Source organism: Fusarium sambucinum, chromosome I (assembly GCF_050947815.1).
Source record: "Fusarium sambucinum isolate potato_lamoka chromosome I, whole genome shotgun sequence".
In the NCBI taxonomy this organism is placed as follows: Eukaryota; Fungi; Ascomycota; class Sordariomycetes; order Hypocreales; family Nectriaceae; genus Fusarium; species Fusarium sambucinum.
Genome location: NC_139294.1, coordinates 9,154,864 through 9,179,805, shown reverse-complemented (window position 1 = coordinate 9,179,805; position 24,942 = coordinate 9,154,864). Strand labels below are relative to the sequence as shown.

The following is a 24,942-nucleotide window of genomic DNA, read 5'->3' as shown; positions in this document are numbered from 1 at the left end:
GAGATTATCAGGCAACTTCATTTGTCATATGAACCAGGCGACAAGTCTAGAATATCTGATCACCCAAACCACCAAGACAGCAGCGCCGCTTTTCGAAATGATGTGAGACATGAATCTAATTCATAACAATTTCTAAATTCTACGGGATAAATCAATCTATCGACTGACGCTGTTGCCCTTGCACCCAGCCTCCTCTTGGGTATTTGTCCTTTCCCATATCATATTCAATATTCATCCCTTGACGCCATCCTAATGCATAACTCAAATCCAGTTCATCACTTCGAGACAACACCGCAGCAACGATGACTACTCGTCACTCTCGGCTTGACTTCGACGTGCCATCATTCTCCTTCGCCTCCCTTCCACAACTTCAGGATCCCAAGTGCCAGCAAAAATATCCTCACATTCGTCATCATCGTCAGAATCAAACTCAACCTCCTCATCACTACCCTTCCTGGGGGTCGCGGGATTCTCCTCTTCATGTTCATCGATGGCGTCTTCCCAGCTTCGATATATCACGACCCGCTCCATTTCCAGGATAAACTTGCCGACTTTGTACTTCTGGCCATGCTCCTTCGCATCCACATATTTCCAACCAAGTTTGCTCGAGCATGCCCCACAGTTGATATCTGCAACAACATGCCAACCTGTTACAAGTTGTCGATTCTCACTTTTACCAATCCGAATGTTACTCAGAGTCTGAGGGGCAGGGAGAGCGGGTGGCGCGACAAGAAACGCCCGACCGTATCGGCCAGTGAAGCCCTTCGAGATTACTTGAGAGGCAAAGGCGATATCTGCGGAGCATGTTGAGCAACGCAACGTGTTTGGTGAGGTACGAATAAGTCGACCTCGGCCAGTCTTAGCTAAAAGACCATCGTTCGGGGGTGAACTTGCTGGCGTTGTCACTGCTGATGATGCGGCAGATTCTGCGGAGCTCGAGGAGGTCGAGTGACGACGGGAGAAAGGAAGCTTGATGCTTGGTAGCAAGAAATTAGGGAAAACAGGCTTTGTGGCCGAGATGCCACTCTCGCGAACCATCTCGGCGGTCGTAATATTGGCGATCCAGTGGGATCCTCGAGTTTGTCGTCTTTTGAAGGAAGTAGAATCAACGTTTTTGGAACCTTCTAACTATATGGAAAGGCTAAGGTCCGTCCGATAAGGTGTGGGGGGAACGTTTCACTGAAAGCGCCAGAAACTCCACAAGTGGCGTACAGTAAAGTCCTTGCAGATGAATGCTGGTGCTGCTTAAATTTTTGTTCTGTGGCAGCTCAAGACTGGGTTGTTTGAGTTAAAACTGAAGACGGCTGTAGTCAGTGCAAAAGTGATCTGGCACTTCGACGCAGCATCTGGGGTAAGGAGAAATTAATACCAATAGATCTGATCATTTGGTCGCTCTGACCGACTCAGCCGGACAGCGATCACCGGACTCACGACCAGTGATGGAAGAGAACCTCCACAGAGACTGGGAGGGGCAAAAACAACACCCCAGGTCTCCCCCCTGTCCTCCTATCAAGTACCAACGGCACCTAGCGCGGGGGAACGACAGTGGACAGGCGACAAGAGAAGGGTGAAAAAAGAGGGGTCCAGCCACCCGAGCAGAACACAGACTGCCCGGTGTTGACGAGAGACGAAAATTGTCGATCAGCTTATGCTACTGTGACTAGACTTCTTAGACTAGTTGTTTTTGTATCTTAAGACTTATTATGACGCCAACGTTTCTGCTACCAGGCTGGGCAGCTGAGATGAAGCCGCCAGGTACGTACCTACCATCTTGTCGAGCATGTAGTCTTGAGATCGCGTTAACTTTGCAGGTTGGGCACGGTGAGCTGACTGATCAATAACCATGAAGAAGCGAAATTGCTGGCTAACCCAAATGCCTATACGATATCAAGTGGTTCATGGATAGCAGAGATATACGAAATGACCTTGTTCTTGTTTCAAGGAGCATCCATAATCCCAGTTCGTATTCTTCATACGGTACGTTAAACTTGTATTATTTCCCGATAGCTTCTAAGTTTGAGGCTCCTCAGCAACATAGTGCAAGTAGGCTCCCAACAGTTTAATGCCCTCGATATAGTTGCGCTTGTCGAGCTTCTCGTTGATAGAATGAGCACCATCTGTAGAGCTGCCCATAGGTAGCAGGAGCACGTTCTTGCCTGTGGCCTCCTCGAAAGTCAGAGTGACAGGGATACTAGTAGTTGTGTTAGCGGTGACAACAGCAAGCGCAGCTCATTTGACTTACCTTCCACCCTCACGAGTGTAATCAGGCTCAACACCCCATACACGCTCGACAGCCTTGGCAGCGGCTGAGAAGTTCCAGTGCTTTGGCGAAGCAACCCACCACTTACCGGTGTGCTGAGCATAAACCTTGAGAGTATTCTTGCTGCCGAGTTTGGCAAACTGGTCCTCAACGTATTTGTACACAGCTTCGTTGGTCTTATCAATGTCCATGTCGGGAACAGTTCGGATAGAAAACTTTCCAATCACCTTGGCAGGAATGACGGTCTTGGCTCCGGGAGCAGAGAAAGCGCCCTCCACACCATGGATGGACAGTGAAGGATATCGCCAACGGCCCATAAGAGTGCGCTTCTTATCATCAAAGATGGTTGTCTTGCTACCCAAAGACTCATGGATGTTGTCCATGGTGAAAGAAATACCATCGTAAAGACCCTCCTCATCAGCAGTGATTGGAGCAACCTGCTCCTTGATACCAGGGATCTGAATCTCGCCGCCAGTGTTGACGAGCGATCCGAGAACCCTGACAAGATCGGTCATGGGCTCCTGAGCGGTGCCACCGAAGACGCCACTGTGGAGGTCGGCACCAGGGCCGGAAATCTCGACTGAGTAGTAGTTACAACCGCGAAGGCCGTAGGTCAAGCAAGGCTTCTCGGTACCAAGCCAGTAGTTGTCCGAGATACAAACGGCCTCAGCATCGGCAAAGTACTTTTTGGCTTCCTCTTTGATCAGGTCGTCAAGGCCTTCAGAACCATATTCCTCCATACCTTCGAAGCACATGAGCAGGTTGACAGGGAAATCGACGCCAGCCTTCTGGTGAGCCTCAATAGCATTCAACCAGCCCAAGACGGGACCCTTGTCGTCTGTAGATCCACGTCCAAACATGCGACCCTTGTCGTCAACAGTAAGGTCAAAGGGCTCGGTGGCCCAGCCGTCGCTCTTCTCAGCAGGCTGAACATCGTAATGGCCATAGACTAGGATAGTGCGCTTGTTCTTATCGTTTCCATATCGTGCAAGGACAACAGGAGGAAGGTCGAGATACTCCTTGTGGGGCTGCTTTCCAAGAGGTCGAAGCTCTACAGAAGCTCCAAGAGCCTTGAGCTCGTCGCCGAGCCACTCTCCCATGCGGACGACATCAGGTCGGCGAGCATCTTCGGCAGAAATGGAGGGAATAGCAACAGCCTTACGCAGACGCTCAATGAAGTGGTCGGCGGAGCTGTCGACTTGCTTGAAGAAACCGTCGAGCTGGGGAGCCATTTTCTTTTCTTGGTGGACACGAATAGAGTCTGTGAGATATGTGCGATAAGTGAGGTTTGGCTTTTGAGAAAAACTCTGTGAGATGGGTACTCGTAATGATAAAAAGGGCCTTTTGGGGAGCGCAGTTACCACTTGAGCACAACAGACAGCTGCCCTATTGAGGCGGAAGGTGCGGGGCATTACACCAGGCTTGATCTCGGACCTGCTCTATCGGGCGGGCAGCGATATAACAGCTCCGTTCTCACCTACTTAGTAGGTATGTATGTACCTATGGCGGGGTTGACAGCGATAATACAGTACAGTAGACAAAAGATCCGGTTACTTGCGGTAACCAATGGTAAACTACCCGCCCTTGTAATAATGGCACAATAATGATTGGTTACCTGGAACAAGGACTCTAGTTCGGACTCATTATGTACGAACAGCAGAAATACCTTTCTTCGTAAACAGCAGTCACCCACTCACATGTCGCGAGGTTCTCTGAGCGGGGTGCTTAGTCATTCGGAATAACCTTTATGCGCTAAGACAACATCGCCGATTAGTCATGCTTTAGGGGCAGGTCGGCCGCCTATCTCTCCTCTCCGGCGCCCTGATGTCGGAAGACTCTTCCTCTCCCCACCCTTCCATCACCCGTAACCATTCCGAGTTGTCGACATTCTCCCTCACCATCAATAACTCGACTTGCCGCATCAACGAGGTCGCTTGGCTGTGCCCTATTTTCTTTTTTTGTGCCGTTTTTCTTCGGCGCCTGCAAGCAAGCCCGTAACTCGTGTGACTGACCACCTCCGATTAATTCGATCTCATCACTTTCACGCGACCGCCGACCAACCGTCATTTCGCCCGTCGGTCAAGATTGTTCTGTCCCGAATAACGTGTCGCTGGTGTGCTCTTGTCAGGACGTTAACGCCGGGACGTCTAGCTAACAAAAAAGGTTGCTGGTTCAGTGGTTTGACGAGCGTGGTGTCTGGAAAGTGAGGTGGAGCTTGAGGGTTGTTTCTCTTCTGGCTTGTTTTTGCCAGCTGTACTCCTTATTCGTTGCACCCATTTCTTTTTTTGACCCTATTGCCACTATTGTTCCCTCAAAGTACAATCAAAATTGATTATTTCCATTCACCTTGACAGTTGAAAGAGGCACGGCAGTGCAAGAAAGAAGACGAACAAAGAAAACAAACGCTGCCTTGTTTACAAACACAAGATCAATCAATCAATACTTACATAGTGCTTTGTGCGACCCAAACGACCTAACCTTTGGACTTTTGCGGACTTACGATATTTGAATCTCAACAAACTTCTGTTGTTTTTTGTGCTGTGCTTTTCCCGTTCCTGTAGGAAACATCTTAGCACATCTCGACCAAAATGACATCCTCCGTCTTTTTCAAGTTCAAATCCCAAAGGGAACCTACTAGAGTCGAGTTTGATGGTACCGGTATCTCGGTCTTCGAACTGAAGCGTGAGATCATTACCAAAAGTGGCCTCGGAGATGGCACCGACTTTGATCTGCACATCTACACCGACGATAACAGCGAAGGTGAGTTGACACAACGATTTCTGGACGAAAAGCACTGACATGTTCCTAGAATATGACGACGACACGACTATCATTCCCAGGTCAACGACTGTCATCGCCAGACGCCAGCCTGCGCTCAAGCCTGGCGCAGGGCGTGCTGCTCGCTATGTATCTGGTAAAATGCCCGTGACAGCTAAGAATGCTGGTCGCAAAGAGCAAACGGCCAAGGCATCGGTTTCCAAACCAAGTTCCGATGCAATTAGCCAGATGAACAATGCCATGACGGAAGAGGAGAAAATGGCGGCTATGTTTGCAGCCCAAACAGAGCAGTGGTCCGCCCAGCAGGAGGAGATGTCTCAGTAAGTTTCAACAATGCTCGAGGTGCCTTGTTCATAGCTAACAACATTACAACAGCCAAACGCCGGTTTTCAAAGCTGGTGCAAAGAGACCTGCGAATGTTCCTGACCATGACCCACCCAACGGATACATCTGCTACCGATGTGGCAACAAGGGTCATTGGATTCAATTATGCCCGACCAACGACGATCCTGAGTTCGATAACCGCCCACGTGTCAAGCGAACAACTGGTATTCCTCGTTCGTTCCTACAGAAGGTCGATAAGTCCGTTGTCCTTGCACAGACTGATGGCGACGAAACCAAGCGTCCTTCGGGTATCATGGTCAATGCTGAAGGAGATTTTGTTATTGCCGAGCCTGATAAGGCATCATGGGAACAGTTCCAGGCCAAGGCCAAGTCTTCAGCAGTAACCAATGCACCGGCTGAGGACAAGGAAATTCAAGAACAGGGCTTGGAGTGTTCAATTGACAAGAAGATGTTCATAGAGCCAATGAAGACTCCTTGCTGTCAAAAGACCTTTTGTAATGATTGCATAACCAATGCTCTCATCGAAAGCGACTTTGTCTGCCCTGCATGCCAGTCAGAAGGTGTATTGATTGATGACCTTCAACCCGATGAGGATACCTCGAAGAAGATTCAAGAGTACTTGAAGGAGAAGGAAGCAGCCAAAAGCCCACCTCCTCCGTCACCCAAAGCTTCGGAAGGTGTTAAGGCAGACGGCGAAAACCAGGATAAGCCTCACAATGAGGACGTTGCCAGCACAGAGCAGAAGACTGAGAATGAACCCAATGATAAATCTATGGTTTCAGCCAAGGAAAAGTCGAACTCGCCAGTATCTCAAGCTGCAACTATCAAGACCCCTCCTACTGGCCCCAAAAGCCTTGTATCTGTCCCGCATGAAGCGAACAAACAAGTAGATGGTGCCAAGACATCAGATGCCAATTCAAAGAAGCGGCCAGCAGACGATATTCTAGACAACCCTCGAATTCCCAAGGGCCCCAAAGCCATGCAAAATCAGCAAAATCAGCAAAACGTGATGAATGGCATGGGTATGAACGGCATGGGCATGAACATGGGCATGAATCATATGATGTTCAACGGAATGCCTATGATGCCCAACATGATGGGTATGCCAAACATGGGTAACATGAACATGGGAATGCCTAACATGAACATGATGGGAATGCCTGGCATGATGGGCATGCCCGGGTTCCCTGGGATGAACGGTGGGTTCGGCGGGATGAATGGCTGGGATATGGGGATGAACGGTATGAATGGCAATATGGGCAACATGAACGGCGGGATGAATGGCTTCCAGAACGGCAACTTTGGACAAGGTGTTGGCCCTGACGAGGATGCGTACTTTCGCAAGCCAGTCAACCCTCACCGACACCAGAACAAGCAGCGAAGAGTACGACCCAGCGACTACCGAGAACTCTAGGCTATGACTCGACCCACATGCACGACTCGGCATTATTTCCGCTAGCGATTGTTTTTGTCTATTTTAACCATCATTCCGGCTGCCGTGGCTAACTGCACCACACATACACATAGATATTTGAGTGCCCTGTACCATGGTGCAGGGCTGGCATGACATGCTTTGGATCGGGACGTAGGGCCATGATTTGCTTTTTTAATCAGCATAGCTTACCGGCAGACTGGACGGACTGGCGTTGAGGGAACAAGGATTGGGGTTTTCTTTTTCTGCCATGACAGGTTTTCATGGCCATGTATGGCTGGGGTCTAGGAGACGAGGCTTTACAGCTCCATCAAACTTTGAATCAGTCAAAGTCAACAATAAACAAGCAAAAAAATTTCTAACAACTGGGCATATCTGTTCTGTGACTTGATTCATGTTAAAACGTATATTTTATAAACCTTCAATTGCGCTATAGCAACTCCTTCAGGCAACTGGGCTTCTTCTATATGCACTAAGGGAACCCCTTTGTCTTTTTTAGTCATTTTGACCCAAACTTATTTCTATTCTGTTCGCGTAATTCACATAATACTCTCGTTTGCCTACTCGGGGGGGACATAAGGCGTGACAAGCATTTCGCTGAACTTCTCAAGCTTCTCCTTTCCTCGGACCTCTTCAACAAGAAGAGGCATCTTGACGACATTGAAATCCTCAGCGTAAAGCTCTTCATATTGGTCAAGATACTTGCGCTGCATCTTGCGGCGAGCGTTGCATTGGTCGCAGTCGCTGGCCTTCTTCGGGAAGAGCAGCTGGTTAACGACGATGGAGTGGGTATCAATGCCATATCCAGCAAGCTCCTGGATCATGCGCTCAGTCTCATAGAGACTGAGGAATTCTGCGATACAGACACAAACAAAGGTGGTGAGCTCGGCATCCTGGAACTGTGTGTTGACCTCTCCGATGGTCTCGCGTAGAGACTCTAGTTTGGCAATCATGTCGTTGAGGTTCTGGCCATTGGGGAGCTGACCGCCGGAACCAAGGAAACCGTTCAGTAGTGGACCGTACTGAGACGACAGCTGTGACACCTTGGCGAGAGCCTTCTCAAGAACGGTGGGGAATTGGAGGAAGCGCAGGGTGTGGCCTGTGGGCGCAGTGTCAAAGACAATGGTCTCGTAAGAAAGAGACTTGACTTGCTTGAGGACTTCAGCAAATGACATGGCCTCGTCGATACCGGGAATCTGGTAGGAATTAGTATACGCGACGTTGCATGGAATCCGAGTTGGCATACCGCAAAAGCGAGGTCCTGCATCATGCCTCCTAGAGGGCCGCCAGCAGCAGCATTAACGTCATCGGCCTCGTTCTGACCGGCCAGCATATCCTGTATACTGCCGTTGGGGTCGATCTCCATGGCGCTCAGGTTGTCGAATCCATTTACAAGGCGGGCCTCCTTGCCAAACTTCTGGGAAAAGGCATCTGACAGGTTGTGGGCAGGATCGGTCGAGATGAGAAGTACAGATCGGCGGACCTTTGCGAGCTGAATGGCGAGAGAGCAAGAAGTGGTGGTCTTTCCGACACCACCTTTTCCGCCAACAAAGATCCAGCGGAGGCTACGCTGGTCGAGGAGTGACTGGAGAGAGGGCTCGAGGGCGTCCTCGGTGGAGATAAGGGCGGTGGACATTTTCGCGGAAGGGTAACGATGAGATTACAGACGGTTTCTAACTTTTTGGTTAGGTAGGTACGTAAATGGAAGACGAATAACATGAAGCTGTTCACTTACTATGAGGTAAAGCTTGTCCGGGGTAGAATCAGGATTTGGGTAACTTTTAGATAGTCTAGAAGCTCTTAGATGGTGGATGGCTTGGATGGAGGGGTAAATTTCGACATAATAGTGCCTGCAGTACCTGGGTGCAACTGAGCGAGTCCTGACTGTGTTATTCTGTCATAAAGCCGCCACATGATTGTTACCCACTCGCCACATGTGCAGCAATAGTCGGCTCAAATACAGCTTGATTGTTGTAACATTAATTCGTCTTGAAACTATTCTGGGCTCTAATAATAACTCCGGATCTGAATAGTAAACCCTATTATGCTGTCAGCGACCTCAGTTTTTGTTGGATCGGCCCCGTCCATGAGATAGCATATTTCGAGTACCGGCGAACGGCGTCAAGCGTCCGGAGCTGCGCGTAGATATCCATATGGCTTCTTGTTAATCCTAATACGGTTTCATCTAGTAATAAATTTCAAGAATCACCGCTTATCTATACAGTCAACGCTCTTTCTGAGCATTGTTTCATGATTGGGCCTTAGGTCTACCCCAAAACCAAAAACTCACTGATTATCTGCTGTAAGCAGGGTACTAAGGTAGGTAGGCTGTGCGCCGCAGTCTCCCACTACCTCACTTCACCTCACTTCACCTCAAACCCCTCTCTTCCTGGTAGTTCTTCTTCTTCTTTCTTTCTTTACTCACCGATAGTCAGATAGGAGCTGACACAGAAAAACACCAAAAAAAATCAGTTGTTTCAACTTGTTTCGACATCGTCTCTCGCTCACGCAGGCGCATAAATCGGAGCTCAACTCACAGTCAAGACCTCCAAATACCGAATTGCCGTACTGATCCCACCACCACAACCAACCACTTCACACACCAAATACCACCTTCGCGATGACTTCGCCCACCAAAGACCCCATCACATGTCACGTCCTTGACACACAGGCCGGTCGACCCGCACGCGGCATCCGCGTCCGCCTTGAAGGCCCCATCCCCCCTTCTGCCAATCCACACTCGGCTGCCCAGCCTCGGGCCAACACCTTCGAGTCCATCACGGATGAGGACGGTCGAGTTACTTCATGGTTGCCCTACCTTTCCGAAGATTCTGCTGGCGAGCCTCCTCTCCAAACGCTTGTTGAAATCCTCGAGGACCGCAAGGGACGGGGCTCATCACGCTGGACGTTGCGCTTTGATACTGGAGCTTACTTTGGCGAGGAAAACACCTTTTTCCCAGAGGTCACGGTTACCTTCCGTATGGAGGAGAGACAGACGTATCACGTACCTCTCCTGCTGAGCCCCTACAGCTACACTAGCTATCGTGGAAGCTAGATGGGGAGCATTATTCTCTTGTAGTTGTGGAGGAAATGGGCCAGAATGATGATACCATATTCTGTACGGCAAGAAACACCTGTGCGCCAAGCATGGCGACGCGGCTAAGACAGTACATATGAGTTATTTGCACCATGAGAGCACAAGAGACAATGACCATCATGAGAATAGCGATGAAGCTACTGGTAAAACTATTAATTTTTAACGAGTGTCTTTGTCGGTTACTACAATACTACTACAAGGTGAGCCGACTACTGTATATGGGTGACATTGCTGTCTCTGCCCTGCCAGAGGGACTATAGTACATATCCAAGCTTTTGCCTCTGTTACAGACAAAACTCCGTCCCACTCCAAAGTCCGATCCTTAATTCAACATAAACGCCACGCTGTCCAAGCACACAAATGAAAGGGGAGAAAGAGAGTGATCTTTTTTGACGGAAATGCATTTTGCGAATGCGGTCGTTGCAGGTCATAATATTCGGCCGTGTACGTCGTTGCAGCAGTCATGTTCATATCGAAGCCAGGTGTACACCACACCGTTGTGAGGCCAGACTTTTAGCTCAAGCATTCCTAGTTTCTTCGCCATTTGCTCAAGAATCCTTTCTTAGAACGATGTGACGGGACGTCAGGCGAAGTCGGTGGCGTGTCTTCGTCTTCCCTCCTCGTGGTTCTTGATGCGAGACTATCGGTTTCGTCCCTGGAGACTCGAATGCTGGGTGTAGTTGGGCGAACGCTAATGAGTGATGGGTTGGTGTTGGTGCTGGTTCTAAGACTATCGTGGTCGCCGACGTCGGATTGTACCAGAGAATAGGCGCTGTAGAGGGCCTCTGAGGCCGGAGTGATACGTCCATGGTTCAGAGTTCGTCGCTTTTTCCTGAGGAAAGATCGCCGGGTTCGCATAAGAGCCCGATCGGGGTCAATATCCTCTTGGGTAAGGCATGCGTTTGGTGAAAGATCCGCATCAGGATGTGGGAGAGTTGTGTTGCGAACTATAAGAAGTTAGTGAATGATTCAGAATGTCTGTTCAAGACGGAGTGCTGACGGTTGTTGAGAGGCTCAGGAAATCCTGTGTCTCTGGGTTCTCTTCGAGGCTTGATAGAGCCAGAGTTAGCGATGGAACTCGACATTGTTTCGGTATGGAGAGCAGATTCCAAGTGTGGAATCATGCAACAGTTGGTTGAGAATGTGATATTTTAAGAATAGTGGGAGAGTTTAAAAAGCGAGCAAAGTTTCAAGGCTTTGCCGAGTCTTGAACTACATCGACTCTTGCTCAAAGGTTGATTGCCAGATAGGGTAAGTTGTGAACGTGTAAGCGCGATGCCGTTTTCGTCTCCCGCAAGAGCAAAGCCTCAGCGGTTGCACGCAATCTCTCTCTGATGCGAAAGAGAGTGCGATGCGAGTGAGAGACGGATTCTGTATGAGTCCAAGCCGTGTATTCTTATAAAAGGAAAAAGGGAAAAGGGGATTCCACTTTCGCTTCAATGAGTAGAGAGGTCGGAAGATTTTTGGTCAAATTAAACCAGAGCTTTGGATGGGCGATTAGCAATGGGGGGTTGACAGGGTTATAATACTGCCCGTGGTAGCAGTAGAATGATGAGCAACATGCATGTGTGTGTATGCATTAGCAGTTTTGTTTTTCTTGGTCTCTGCTTGGCTTATCCGTATGGAGGTTCTGTTTGATCGGATCTTCGGCGCCTGTAATGTCAAGTTGGATTCTGTGGCTTGGCTCTCGCTATTCGGCACCTGGCCAAGAGCTACTCAAGCTGCTAAGTGTACGGTACATACAGCACAGCATCAAAGAGACCACTTGCACTAATACTGCAGATGGCGAAGTGATCTGTGCCGCCCCGGAGAAAGTGAAAGACTGTCCAAGCAAGGGTTGGGTGTGTTAAGGCCAAGCAAGTGCGTAACTGACAGGGGTTGGAGTGGTTCCAGAGCAAGTCAATACCTAGCTCGAAAGCCAGTGAATCTGTGTCTCTAAATTGAACAAAAGACAAGACAAGACAAGACAAGTCAGTATTTGACTTGGCATTTAGGATCCCTTCCCAAGACAATCTGTGATGAACAATATTACATACTTGGTATTCAGAAGATGAACAAGAAAAGGCAAAGAAGAAAAATTAAACAGGCTGAAACGTTGATGGAGTTAGACCCTTCTTCCTTCTTCCTCTCGGGCAGAGAGTTTTCCAGAGCGTCTGGGGTGCGCAAGTGGCTTTGAGGCTCGGCTCAGCGCTTCTCCAGTGGAGCTGGAGGTTCGTCAGCCGAGAACAGTTAGCGCCATGGCATTCTCTTGGCGACTGATCTGTTGAGGTGGGCGCTACAAAGTACAGTACAGTATAGTTATCCGTAGGTGGTAGATAGAGGCTCAGTTGACTGTCAGATCGTATTCCAACGTAATCGAGTGGCTGAAACGACACATATAATGTGTCGACTTTACTTTCAATCCCAAGTGCCGCTTTGTTCTGGCATGGGCTTGGCTGGGCTTGCCTGTTTTATTTATAACTCGATGAACCTACCTCACTTTTCGTCAGCGTCACAAGACGATGCAACACCATCAACTTGATTTGTTCCAATGTCTCTAATCCTGCATCGCCATTCATCAGTCCCTGTGCCGAACAAGCGGTTCAGTTCATTCTGCTGCCCCCCAACGACCCAGGATATGCCCAGTCCAACCACCCCTGGTCTCATGACGACAAAGCCGGACCGTGCAGATGGCAACAGTTCATTCCGCCAGTGGCTTGTCAAGCGTTTCCGCTGTCAAGCTTCACTATTACAGTGATCCAAAACGTGCACTTTTCCTATTGTTCAGGTTTTGGATGATTCGTAAGTCCATGTCGATTCAACGCGGGGTCACCGACTACCTCCTTCTCGGCGCATAATCACGTGCATTCTTCATTCTCTTGGCCTGTTTCTCTAACCGCTTGTTTCCCTTGTTTTCTCTTTCAATCCAAAATCAGAGCGACTAAGCTCCATCCACCCTGTACCTGGTGTTGTTGGGTCAGCTAGGTTCTTTAATCTCATTTCAATAGGTAATATTCATCGGCCGCTAATACATTAGCACCAGCTCCATAGGTAGTCTCAGGTCTTGTATGAGCTCATTAACATTCACCGACATGGGAGAGAATTGGCTCCCTCCCAATTTTATTTCAGCTCCTACCACCCAATATAGGGGCGTAACTATCAGATTCAGTGTCCGCTGGGCTTAGAAAGATCTACAAGAATAACAGGCAAACTTCCTAGCTGTTATGCATGTTGCTAGGACAAATACACTCTTCAAATACAATTTATCGTGGAACCATCTCCATCGAATATCTAGCCGCCAACACAGTCAGATAGTACATCTTGGCGCTGTAAGCGACAAGAACCCCGCTATCGAAGCGGCGTGCCTATTCCAGAAGGTCAAGCAAATGCCTCTTTGCTTGTTTATCCATCACCTCCTGACTGGCCCCTCAATCCTTGACCGTTCATCAACCGAAAAGCTACCAACGTTATGTTTCAATCTTTCTCGACACTATTTACCCTACCTAACCTTTAGGTGCCTGCTACTACGGATCAAGGTACCTACCTACCTAGGTAACCTACCTAGGTACTAATGCTTCGTCGTGAAAACATGAAAAGCCCCACAGCATCGCTAAACAGAGCTCGGTTTCCATTTTAATAGGGTAGTCCGTAATTATGAAATACCCGCAGACTCAGGTTTTAACTGGTTTTAACTCAGACCTACGGATATATAACACATCGTTCAACGGTATCACGGTCCGATTAGCCGAAGTCGTAAAAAGAGTTACAATTTACATGTACAGAGGAATTTACTTGTGGCGATGACCTGTAGGTACGTACCGATATCGGCTTCTGGGTTTACATATCGACATCGGCATTCCCGTGTCTAGTCACCTTTGTGGAGAGATGCCCCAGTAACTATGACGACGTTGTGTTGTAGTCTGCTGTGCTGATCGAATATCAATCATTAAGTCCCGCCCAAGTGCCGTGATAGCGTTCTCAAGTTGAGTTTCATGTCGCATTTGAAGTTTCGATCGACATTGAGAGCAGATCTCAGCACCGTAGCACGCGAGCCACACCAAGGTACTACTATACGGTGAAAGCCTCCGAGTTTACTGTACCACATGCATAATCTCCTCGTTGGGCACGATGCTACATAATGCACATATGCATCTCTTCACATTGGAAAGGGCTGATCAACTATATGCTCCTTGAGCCAGTAACTCGAAAATGTGATTTGGTATCTACATCACCTCAAATAAGGTTCATCTCGGTGATCATCATGACCGAAATGTTAAAATCAAGGCGGCATTTTACTTTATATCTTTGAATGGGGCTTGTTGAAGGCTGGATCAGAATTAACCGTACAGACAATTAACAAGCATAATTCCCATTCTTGCTCGTCTCCGGTTATTCAAAGTTGTGTTGTTCTGAAAATTCTATGCAGTTGCTGACAACTCTACTCCATCTCTTTACCTTGAAGACTAATAGTACGGACCGACTATGCCACGCCGGGGAGAACCTAAGAAAAAAAAGAAAAGAATCTTCAACCTAAAGACAGGGACGATAGACCTAGTTACCTCTCCGACCCCCGGTGCTCATGAGCGTGATTTTCTGTTTCTTTTTCTTCTTGCCGCCGCCACCATTGCCGCCACCACTGCTGCTTGGCCCTGCTCCACCAACACTATCCGGGCGAACGCTGCTCTCGGCCGCTTCAATGGCCTGTATTTGCATCGCAATATCGGCCGTGTCGAACAGGTCCTCATCTCTAAGCCACCCGTCATGAACGTCTAAAGGCTGGGCAGCTGCCATCTCAGGTGACCCATTGATCACTTTCGTGCCCCAAACGGTCTTCTGGTTTGATGGGCTGGTCGACATCTCAGCCAATGTCTCGAATCCTGGCCGAGGATCTGGAGGCGTGCTGCCAGAGTGACCACTCAATGGCAGGAACTCTTCAAGATCCATGCGGGGGATGTTATCCTCCTCTGGCGGCTCGGGAAGCCTCTGATAACCTGTGGTCTTACGTATGTTCGCAGCTTCAAGGCGCTCGGCCTGGAGTCGCTCGCGTTCCTCCTGCGTCTCCTTGTCGCGGTTACGTCTCCGTCTCCGCTCGATATCAGCCGAGAATGATGCCAGCGTTTCTTCTGGCACAATATCAGTCCAATCGCATTCCAGAAAATTTACAACACATCCGCGAGGAAGATGCCCCAGATATTTCGCCCTTCGGCGCATTGCATCGTCAACCACATGCCCAGTAGAGATGTGCTCCACGCGAGGTAGAAGTGTAGAAGGAAAAGACGAAAAAGATCCGTACTTCGTTTTCAGGATACGGATATCCAGCGGCGAGAGGTACAGATGCGGCGGGGAGCTGTAAAAATGAAAGTCGGCGTCTGCAGAGAGCTTTGCCGACATTGCTGGGCTATCCACAACCTCGAGCTCCGCAAGCTTTTCCTTAGCGGCCGTGATAGACCGGATCGCCTTCTGGGACCATTCATCGTTCTGCCCAAAGAGCGTCTCATCTTCCTTTGCTTGTTGGGTCAGTGCGGCAATCTCCTCATAGTACTGAGCAGCCATGTAGTCTGTGGTGCCTTTCATCATGCGAGCATAGTCCAGGACGTTCGCAGCAAAATGCCAAGGAATGTCGTCCACAGAATATAGGGCTTCAGAACCGCTCTCTCGTGGAAGCGCCATCGTAGAGCTTGCGTTACGTGCCATCAATCGTAGCACAACGTCGTCACCAGTTCGAGGAAAGGGGCTTTCTTGTCCTGCGTAGAACCTGACAGGCCGTACGTCTTGCATATAGATCGAGTCTTCGCAAATAGGACACTTCTTCCATTTAGGACCTCGGCCCCTCGCATCGTCATCGCTCGACGCTGAGTTCATGAACCGGATAAGACAGGGCAAGCAAAAGATATGCCCGCATTTCGCCATTCGTGGTGCCACTGGTTCAGAAAGACAAATCGGGCATGATGAGCCCTGCGATTCGCTTGAAGCAATAATCTGCATCACAAGAGACCAGTCCAGGTGTGTGTCGGCATCCGTGGCTTGTTTATTATATGTACCCTCTGGAGAAAGGATGAAGCGGTAGTTGGCATGGACGTATCGAGCCTTGTCGCTTGCGTGATATCCTGATCCAGGTCCCCATGTTGGAGTTCTTCTATAAGATCTTGAGTGTGAATGATGATCCTGGACTGGGCGTGGCATGGAGTAATTGAGAAGGTGGGTGATTGAGGTTTGACCACGCCTGCTATTGGGATTTCTGAAAGCTCTGAGGTCATCCATGACATCTTCGTCGTCGGGACCAGTATTTGATCTGTCGCCAAGTCCAGGCCTACGCTGACTCCGATGTTGTTTGCGGGAGCCTTGAACTTTTCGAGGCATCGACTGCGAGTATGAGGAACCAGCCTGTGATGGCCGACGGAATGATTCGAAGCTTGAGGTCGCTGGGCCAGCTGGAATAGCTGTAGAATTCGATGGAGCAGCGACAGACTTTCCCACATTTGATGTGGAGGGGTTCATGTTTCGTGCAGGCTACTTTTTGATAAGTCTCAATTGCGATGAGATAAATGATCGGCCCAACTGTTCGATCGTTCGCGCTTTGTCCCGGTGGCGGGGGCAAGAGACAGGTCCAAGTGATCGCCTAGTAAGATGCGAAGGCAGGCAGTGGGCACGCCCGAAATAATTAGGAAAAGGCAGATATTGAGCCTCTAGGCACTTTGATGGAAAATGATCAGATTGAGGTTCACGAGGGGGTCCAGCTGGGACGGACCCCGTTGATGGATGAAAGATGCAGGTGGATCGAGCGAGTCACTGGCGGGGCAAATCGTGACGGAGTTGACAAGCTCGGCGCAGAGTAATGGCGTTACCAGCTTCTGCTCGATTAATGCTCGATTTGGCTTACATAAAGTTGACAAAATTAGTCATTTGCTGAGGCGCATCCATCACATGATCAAAATACTTCCAGTGGTTACAAGATATCATCGTGGCTTCATCAAATATGTATCCTAAAGCAGATATTTTTTTTCTTTTGACTTAGCACACAATCTACAGTACATAAAGTCCGGCTTCAATCAAAAGTATGCGCGTAAAAACTGAATATGAATTAGGTATATGACGGAGATCCACGCCCTCAGTAACCACTCTCTCTTGCTCATGGATCCAGGGGAATCATTGATAAACGAAGACACCAACCGCAAGAAAACAAAAAACCGCGAGGCATTTCCGATACCTCACTCATCATTGCGACATTAGCTTAGTTGTCTCGTCCTCTCATCTATTTGTCAGACAGCTTGTGCTTGATCTTGCTGAAGATTGAACTCAGTCGGTTCTTCTTCTTGTCCTTACCACTTGCTGCAGAGGCGCTGCCGTTGCGCGAGGCCTCAGTGGGCTTGGTTTCTGTTGTTGAGGCACCGTTGCCGGTCGCTGTGGTGCCGTTGCCGACCATCGAGCTGCCATTGCCGACCGCAGGGGTCTCGTTCTTATTGACGGGCTTGGTCTCCTTAGCCTCTAGCGCTTCTGTCTTGGGCTCTTCGGCCTTGCTCTCTGTGGGAAGAACAACGGCGGGAACGGCAGATACGGGCTCTTGAGTCTTGTTTTCCTGAGGCTTGACAGCAGAGTCAGGGCTAGCCTCAACGGTAGGCTTTGCGTCCCCGACAGCAGGGACAAGCTCGGCCTCCTTGAGGAGTTGAGCTTCAACCTCCTTCTTGTTCTCGACAGCTTCGGTGCTGGCTGCAGCCTCAGGGCGCTCACCGGCCTCGGCAATAGAGTCCTTGACTTCGGTAGGCACCTCAGGAGCAACCTGAGGAGTCTCATCAATTGTGGCCGCGGGCTTGACTTCCTTAAGGAGCTCAGCTTCAACTAGCTTCTTTTCCTCGACAGCCTCAGTGTTGGCGGCAGCTTCAGGAGCCTTGCCAGCCTCCGCAATAGAATCCTTGACCTCGACGGGAACCTCAGGAGAGACCTGCTTGGATTCGTCCTTGGGCTGCTCTTGCTCAACAACAGAATCGTAAATGCCAGTAACAGGCTTCACTTCCTTCAAAAGCTCGCTCTCGACAGCCTTCTTGTCCTCGACGGCAGAAGTGTTGGCAGCAGCCTCGGGAGCCTTTCCAGCCTCGATCAGGGACTCCTTAACCTCGGCAGGAACCTCGGGAGAAACTTGCTCTCGGATCTGCTCCTCGTTCTTGGCAGCAAGGGTCTCCTGAGCGGCGACAGGAAGCTGCTCCTTGACTGAGTCGGGCAGGTTCTTGTTGGCGGAATCGGCGATGGCGTCGGTAGCGTTGTTGAGAGCAGGGATAGCCTTCTCCTCCACTGTCTCCTTGGCAGCGAGGCCAGCGGCAATGACAGCACCTCCGGCAGTGGCGGCCAAAGCGGCGAGGCTAGTGTCGGGAGTGTTCTCCGATTTCTCAGTACCAACACCAGCTGTGCCTACTGAGGTTGCGGGGGCCTCGGGAACAGTGCCCTTGAGCTCCTCCTCGACCATTGTCTTCTCCTTGACCTCTGCGGGGTCTGTGCTAGCCTCGGTAACAGCATTGGCCTTCTCCTGGCTCTCTCTCACGACCTCAGGAACGAAAGCGCCATTAGACTCCAGAGGAACATCAGCAGCAAGACCGGCTGTAGTGGCTGTAGGTGCAGCAGAGTTGAAGGCGATGACATCCGCACCAATAATGGGAAGGCTGGACTCAGGAATGGTGTTAGAGGAGACAGGAGGAAGCTCGGTCTCAATACCAGGGTAAGCATCACTCTTCTCATAAGAGTCCTTGTCCAGCTTCACATGAGAATCGGTGCTTTGAGCGGTGATGGACTCGGGAATTTTCTCGCCGGGTTCAAGCTTGATGGGGTTTCCTGCACCCTCGAAGGCGGGAAGAGGGTTAATACCAATAGTTTTGTCAAGCTCGTTCGCAGGGGTAGTGGGGAAACCACCAGGGATGTCAGAAGGGGTTTCGAGAGGCAGCTTATCCTCTTGGGTAGGCTGCTAAAAAGTCAGCACTGGTAATCTTGTCCTCAACAATCATCTCTTCAGCTACCTTATCGGCCAGAGTCGTCGACTCAGTGGGCTTGTTTTCCAAGGGTTGTTCACTGGCCATGGTTGCAGTCGTGGATGTAGGCGTCACGGTATTAATAATAGCGGCGGCCGGAGTTTCGCGGATAAGTTGATCGGGAGTGACGAAGTTGTTCACGTTGCCCTCAAGATCAGGCTCGTTAGGTGCTGATTGATTGATAATCCAGTTACCGTCGACGATGAACTAGATCAAACGGTGAGCGACGGACTTTGTAATGGTTGCGACAAGTGTGTGAGTGCAGGAATAGCAATTGGCTTCGAAAGAGGGGACAAAGTGAGTTTAATGAACTGGTGCGATGACGAAGAGGAAGCTGAGAGCAAGTGCGGGTATATGCAGGCACACTAGGGTGCAAGCAAATCAAGTGCAATTAAAGACGCCTTGGCAGCACCGAAGAACTTTGGTTCTGCGCAACGCAATGGTCGGCTGGCGCCACAGAATTCTACCGGCGTGACCAAGAAAAAGCTCTGATATGGGTTGGTTATAGCGCTCTCCGCTCACTAACGCATTCCAGAACTGTCGCGATCGTGGTCGTCTTGCGTCATACCCAACCGCGGGGGATTTTGGTTGGGGATGGTGCGAGGTGCCAAATGGGCCTGAGAACCCATGACATGACAGCCAGGGAAATGAACCAGGGGCCCAGCCCCCCGATCCTGGTAGCGTAGGAGACTTTGCAAGAAAAAAATCCTTGGACAGGGGCCTGAGATTACGGCAGCCACCAACATTGCACCTCCAAGCTTTTTAGGCTTAAAAGAGGTCTGAAGATAGCGATGACCACAAAGCACAGATTGCTGGGCGGCGCGGGCATCGCTGCTATTTCCCATCTTGCTTTGGCAAAACCAACCACGCAGAAGTCCGGCTAGTAGCAATGGATGACCGTGTTCTTGTCTTTGTATGACTCCGGCAATAGTGAGAGTATTGATTCGGCGCTGACGGTCATAGCAAAAGGGTATAGGAGTTTTCAAATGGGGTCAAATGCAAAGTGAATATTGGGAGGGGGAAAAGGAGAGTAATTTGTTGGCATTGCGGGTCGTTGCTCGCTGATGCTGACGCACCTTGTAGTAAATCTTGCCCTCAGGCTCCTTCAGGTCGACAGTCTTAGAGAAAACGTCACCCTCCTTCTCTAGCTTTACGCTCTTGGTCCAGTTGTCGAAAGTGCCGGTCACGTAAACCTCTTCGGCGGGATGTTCCCTATGGAAAGTTTTGTGTCAGTCTTAACTGTCTCAGACATGGACAAAATTGAGACAATTGGCAACCACAACGCGGAGCAACACTGAGAGAGGCGCATGTATGGAAGTAAGCTGGTTCTCATACAAAGTCCCATAGCACTGTTGTGCGCAGAGGTTAAGCGAAGCAGCGCCGTACAGCGAAGTGACGCGCAGCGCAGCGCAACAAAGTAGTTTGCGACTTACCACTTAAAGGTGAAGCTACCCATGACTGAAATGTGTTTTGTAAACTGCAATGGAGACTTCGTGTGGGAATCGAGGGAACGTAGAAATGATTTGAGGTAAGGTGACTGTGACTGCGACGATCGTCTGTTGCGTCTCGAGTTCGAGTGAGATTTTGTTTTGTTTGTGGGAGAGTTGTTGGGCTGGGAGAAGAACCAGTTCGTTGACGAGACGGGGAGGCACCAGGACAAGACCGGTTTGGCGTTGGTCAACAAGGCTGGGGGGGACTGGAGCGAAATTAAAGATGGTCGGCGGCGGCGGCTGCTGCTACGGGGCAGTAGTAACGACACAAGAAAAAGGTACAGCCGGTACAAATCAAGGGTGCTGCGACCGCATCGACCGGAACGATTGATACAGGGATTGATTCTAGGCCGTTTGAGAAGATGGTTTTGCCTTCGCCGGATGCAGAACAGGGTGATTATTGCAGCGATACGTAAAGTCGATACCGTGAGGAGATAGGTTTTGATCTGAGGAACTTGAGAGAAGGTCATAGAAGAAGTTTTGAAAGCGGAAAGTAGAGAAACAAGGTGCAAAGATAAAGGTACAGATAGGTAACAGTAGTAGGTACCAGCCCAAAGATGGTGATGATGATATTGATGTAAGAAGCAATTGGAGGGTATGTGGGGTTTATTCGACTTCGATTTTGTGCAGAATCAGTGATGATGTGCAGCGTCGGCAGGAGCAGGAGCTGAAGCAGCAACAACTGAAGAAAGAGGATGTGAGTCGCGGCCCAGATTGAGATGATTGAAGTTGTTATCAGGTATCGAAAACAACGCTTGTGATGCGAGCGAGGCCATGCATGCGATGCGATGCGATGCGATGCAATGCAATGCAACGCCCTGGGTACGAGTACGTCTCGATGGATCAGCCAAGCTTGGGTCTCGTCGCTTGTACTGTACAACGCATCTCAGAAAAAAGGTACCTCGTTTGACTGTTCTCGTTACCCCCAGCCTCCAAGCTGGATATTTCACCGAAATTATTCAACGTTTCCAATCACTGCTGCACAGGTGGTAACAGCTTGACCTGTTGGCGATAATATTTTATCGACTTGACACTTCCTTAAAGCTCTCATGATGCTCTATTCCTCTGTCTGCTGGGAAGACCCATGAGTTCCATCTGCAGTGTCAAATCTGCAACAGGTGGACTCGCAGATGCAGTTCGAGAGCTGTGGGACCCCTTTCTGACGACATGGAGGTCCTGGCGTTTGCTCGCTGGCGGTCGGGTTGATTGGCGAAAGTTGGGCTGTTAGTCTAGTAGACTAGTAGGAAGCAGACAGTTACTAGGTTAGTTTTCCTTGCCATCCATCCAGCTCTTCTGCAATAGACCGCATCCGGGACATTAATAAGCTGTCATGCCTCAATCCGTGAGGTACTACGAATTAGAATGTTTTCGACATGACCAGCTGCAGGTCTGAATATCTCTTTCCGTCATTGCCATTGGGAATCACATCGTATGTAAAGATAAGCGCAATCGGTGAATTGCACGGACGCGGTCCTGATCTGTCTGGAGAACATCATCGCCCACCGGAGGCTATTGGATGTGATACTGGGGTTCTTTAGTAGCGTCGTATTGCTTCGAGTGCCTGAGCTAACCTTGCACGTCTACAAACGGGACACTTAGCGGTGGTGGGTTAGCTGCTAACTTAACCTAGGGAAAGGAAGAAAACTCGAGACCGAACTGAACTCAGGATGAAGAAAATAAACAGCCCAAGAACACTAGTGTTAAGATAGTATTGTATAGGTAGGGTGGTTAAATTATTTTTATCTTTGAAGCATGCAGTATTATTTCTGCAATTCTGAGACCTGAGCAAGTAGGTAGGTACTACCTTCCTATACCTACTAGATAAAGTAGTCGTACGCAATGGACGTTTCTTCATGCGAAGAGGTTGGCCAATGGACTTTGACAAAGCCTCACATTTAATCAATGGCCTCTGTTGGACCTAAACAACGGTAAGGCTCGCCTACATGCATGCTTTCTTGCTGACTTGCTTGACTTGGACAGCATCTTCACATGCTTTTTTTGTCCTTCATCATACGATGGCCACCGCATCTTGCTGCACTAGCTAGGTAGGTACAGTACAGTAAATGACTCTTCATGACATCCAGACCCATATCATGACAACTCAAACCCGCACCGTGAAGCTGGCGTCGATCTGATGCATCATACCCGAAGGCGGTGTGTGCGCAAGTACAGTACTTATAGTGTAGGATAGATGCCCGGCCCAACGAACCGGACTGGGGTCTTTTAGCCCTGCAATAGGTTATGATCCGAACTCTAGAACAGCGGTCAAAAACATGAGGGGGAAATGTTTATATTCAATGTTTACCTGCGAGGTTGGAAAAGGGTCCGAGGTCAGTTCAGATCGCGATGGCTGGGACTACATTCGCATTGCCACCCATCTAGGCTATGGATGCAAGGAATCTTCACCTCTAAGGCAGGAACAAACGAACCTTAACGCCAACCGCCCAAAAAAAATTGCTTTCTTTCTTTTTCTTACTCGACCAATCAAGTCGGAATGTGTAGGGGAAAACCCTTTGTGCATTGTGTTTCCTGGTGTACCTCACCAAGGTTAGTAGGCACCAAGAGAGAGGCATGGGAGATCATAAGAAAGAAAACCCCATGTTGTGTCGGTTTAACTATCAGCTATACAACTAGAACTCAATGGATTTGAACGCTACCTTGATACTTAGGAAATGCAGTTATATAAACATCAATCTTACAACTCTTCCCTTGATGCCGTCTTTGCCTGGCCTTGCTCTTGACCGCTCTTGACTTCTTTTTCCTTAAGTGCCTGAACTCTGATGTCAACCTTGGTCTTTTGATCAGGCTGGCGCTCCGAATGTAGAACCCAAGCAACAACTCCGCCGTCGACAGGCTTTGGGCTGTACTTGGACAAGTCGACAAATTGGTCTGCGATTTGGTTATAAGCCATTGCACACCAGACACAGGACCAGACTGGGTATCTCATCTTACCTTTACATTCACTTGTTCCCGCTGCCCAGAGAGGGAGGATACCGTACAAAGCACCAGGTGCAAAAACGGCAACCTTGTTTTTATCCTTCTCCCGGTCGATCTGGTCGGCTTCGGGAAACCTGACGACCTCTTCAATCTCATCTTCGTCGTTCTTTGGTCTCTCGAGCACGGCGAAAAGCGCCTTGCCCTCGCCGTCGGTTCGCTCCTGCTGTTCAATCCATTCACGAACCACCAGAGGAATCTGATCATAGTTCATCAGCAGTACGCTGCGACCACCAGCGTGAGGGTCCAGGCCGAGCCATCCTCCGGGGTATTCCCTGTTGGCAAAGACTGCTTTGAGACCCTTGGCCCAAGGTTTCAGCCCCTTTGGGGGAGGTTCCATCAACTCTGCGAGTGTGTACTCGAAAACCTCGAACTGTTTCTTTTCGTCACATTTTGGCTGGAACGCCGCCATGGAACTGAGCGTGAATGGGTCTGCCCAGTCGAATCCTTTGACAAGCTCGACTGGTGGGGGTCGCCTCATCTCAAACGATTGGGAAAGCCCTGCCAGCAAAGCTGACACGGCCATGGCTTGAGTTGAGAACGTCTTCATGGTCGGGTGTGTGGTATGGATATGAGACTGACACTGGTATCGGTGCTTACGAAACAGCAGCCCACGACATCAACAAGAGAAGCGATTGCTACTTCGATAACATATTTACTTGTCTTCAAGTATGATATTTATGCTCAACATCGTCACATATTTAATTCCGTGTTGCTGTCCTTTTCGGAGTCTTGATCGCCGAGTTTCCTATTCAGGGCTCGATCTCGGACAACATCGACCTGAAATGGTTACAGATGGACTGGAAGAGGGTTCTTAGGCTAAATTACCCATGGGCATATGGCATCATGCTAGATTCGATGGAGCTTGCGAATTCGCATTCAATGAACCTGCGACACCATAGAGCGCTTTGAGCCTATACGATGCTGTGTATCTAAGTTATGGGTCATTGTATTTTGTTGGTTGTTGAACAGCCGTCCGCAAATATCGTCACTCTACACGTCATTCAGCTATCGAAGCTGGGACTAGAGTCAGGGGAATTCTGAACGCTCCAGTTCATACAATCAATATGCTGTCGGAATGTGGCAGATAAAACTATATCTCCTATTCCCAAGGCATTCGTTCCAGGCTGGGTACGATCGTCGTCGAAATACTGTGATATCTTGGTCAAATCCAAGCAAACTATGGTATTTTACACAGTCGAATTAAAGGCATTTGACAAGAATACATTTATTCAATTGATTTTTTAGTTGCGATGCCTATGTGTTTTGTTCGATTTGGGCGACGTCACAATAATCGTCGTGATATTGAGCACATTTCTGTCTATAGGGTATGACAGAGGGTAAGACTGTTTGAGCTATCTAGGTATGAAACTGTCCTTGTGTAATTTACTTCTATCAAGAGCTTGGACAGTGTGAGAATACGTGTCAGTTCTGGACCCTGATAGAAAGCATTGACAGCCAAGAAGAGACGGAATGTTTCAAATGCGGCGATTTGCAACACATCAAACAAGACACTGATCTCTGCAACTCAAAGCTTTGGATGTCTCTAATCA

The 24,942-nt window shown here is 49.3% G+C and overlaps 9 protein-coding genes across 9 annotated transcripts; 2 read left to right on the top strand and 7 right to left on the bottom strand.

Moving 5' to 3' along the window:
- Window positions 1-306: 306 nt before the first annotated feature.
- Window positions 307-1,038, bottom strand: FSST1_005720 (yippee zinc-binding/DNA-binding /Mis18, centromere assembly-domain-containing protein; the record flags this gene model as incomplete). The annotated part of the gene is made up of 1 exon (XM_083232023.1): window positions 307-1,038. One exon carries the CDS (start codon window positions 1,036-1,038, stop codon window positions 307-309), a length of 732 nt encoding a protein of 243 aa, XP_083089150.1.
- Window positions 1,039-2,010: 972 nt separating this feature from the next.
- FSST1_005719 (metallodipeptidase) lies at window positions 2,011-3,993 on the bottom strand (the record flags this gene model as incomplete). The annotated part of the gene is made up of 3 exons (XM_083232022.1): window positions 2,011-2,191; window positions 2,243-3,699; window positions 3,958-3,993. The coding sequence occupies 3 exons, from the start codon at window positions 3,991-3,993 to the stop codon at window positions 2,011-2,013; spliced, it is 1,674 nt and encodes a 557-aa protein (XP_083089149.1).
- Window positions 3,994-4,848: 855 nt separating this feature from the next.
- On the top strand, window positions 4,849-6,797 carry FSST1_005718 (cleavage polyadenylation factor subunit MPE1 domain-containing protein; the record flags this gene model as incomplete). The annotated part of the gene is made up of 3 exons (XM_083232021.1): window positions 4,849-5,020; window positions 5,070-5,358; window positions 5,414-6,797. 3 exons carry the CDS (start codon window positions 4,849-4,851, stop codon window positions 6,795-6,797), a joined length of 1,845 nt encoding a protein of 614 aa, XP_083089148.1.
- A 578-nt stretch (window positions 6,798-7,375) lies between these two features.
- FSST1_005717 (guanine nucleotide exchange factor GET3) lies at window positions 7,376-8,451 on the bottom strand (the record flags this gene model as incomplete). The annotated part of the gene is made up of 2 exons (XM_083232020.1): window positions 7,376-8,011; window positions 8,062-8,451. 2 exons carry the CDS (start codon window positions 8,449-8,451, stop codon window positions 7,376-7,378), a joined length of 1,026 nt encoding a protein of 341 aa, XP_083089147.1.
- Window positions 8,452-9,435: 984 nt separating this feature from the next.
- On the top strand, window positions 9,436-9,870 carry FSST1_005716 (hydroxyisourate hydrolase; the record flags this gene model as incomplete). The annotated part of the gene is made up of 1 exon (XM_083232019.1): window positions 9,436-9,870. One exon carries the CDS (start codon window positions 9,436-9,438, stop codon window positions 9,868-9,870), a length of 435 nt encoding a protein of 144 aa, XP_083089146.1.
- A 570-nt stretch (window positions 9,871-10,440) lies between these two features.
- On the bottom strand, window positions 10,441-10,997 carry FSST1_005715 (uncharacterized protein; the record flags this gene model as incomplete). The annotated part of the gene is made up of 2 exons (XM_083232018.1): window positions 10,441-10,859; window positions 10,913-10,997. 2 exons carry the CDS (start codon window positions 10,995-10,997, stop codon window positions 10,441-10,443), a joined length of 504 nt encoding a protein of 167 aa, XP_083089145.1.
- A 3,445-nt stretch (window positions 10,998-14,442) lies between these two features.
- On the bottom strand, window positions 14,443-16,389 carry FSST1_005714 (RING finger protein; the record flags this gene model as incomplete). The annotated part of the gene is made up of 1 exon (XM_083232017.1): window positions 14,443-16,389. The coding sequence occupies one exon, from the start codon at window positions 16,387-16,389 to the stop codon at window positions 14,443-14,445; it is 1,947 nt and encodes a 648-aa protein (XP_083089144.1).
- A 754-nt stretch (window positions 16,390-17,143) lies between these two features.
- Window positions 17,144-20,361, bottom strand: FSST1_005713 (uncharacterized protein; the record flags this gene model as incomplete). Its single annotated transcript, XM_083232016.1, has 4 exons — window positions 17,144-18,838; window positions 18,894-19,112; window positions 19,982-20,117; window positions 20,339-20,361. 4 exons carry the CDS (start codon window positions 20,359-20,361, stop codon window positions 17,144-17,146), a joined length of 2,073 nt encoding a protein of 690 aa, XP_083089143.1.
- A 2,729-nt stretch (window positions 20,362-23,090) lies between these two features.
- FSST1_005712 (uncharacterized protein) lies at window positions 23,091-23,939 on the bottom strand (the record flags this gene model as incomplete). The annotated part of the gene is made up of 1 exon (XM_083223787.1): window positions 23,091-23,939. One exon carries the CDS (start codon window positions 23,937-23,939, stop codon window positions 23,091-23,093), a length of 849 nt encoding a protein of 282 aa, XP_083089142.1.
- Between the last annotated feature and the right edge of the window lie 1,003 nt (window positions 23,940-24,942).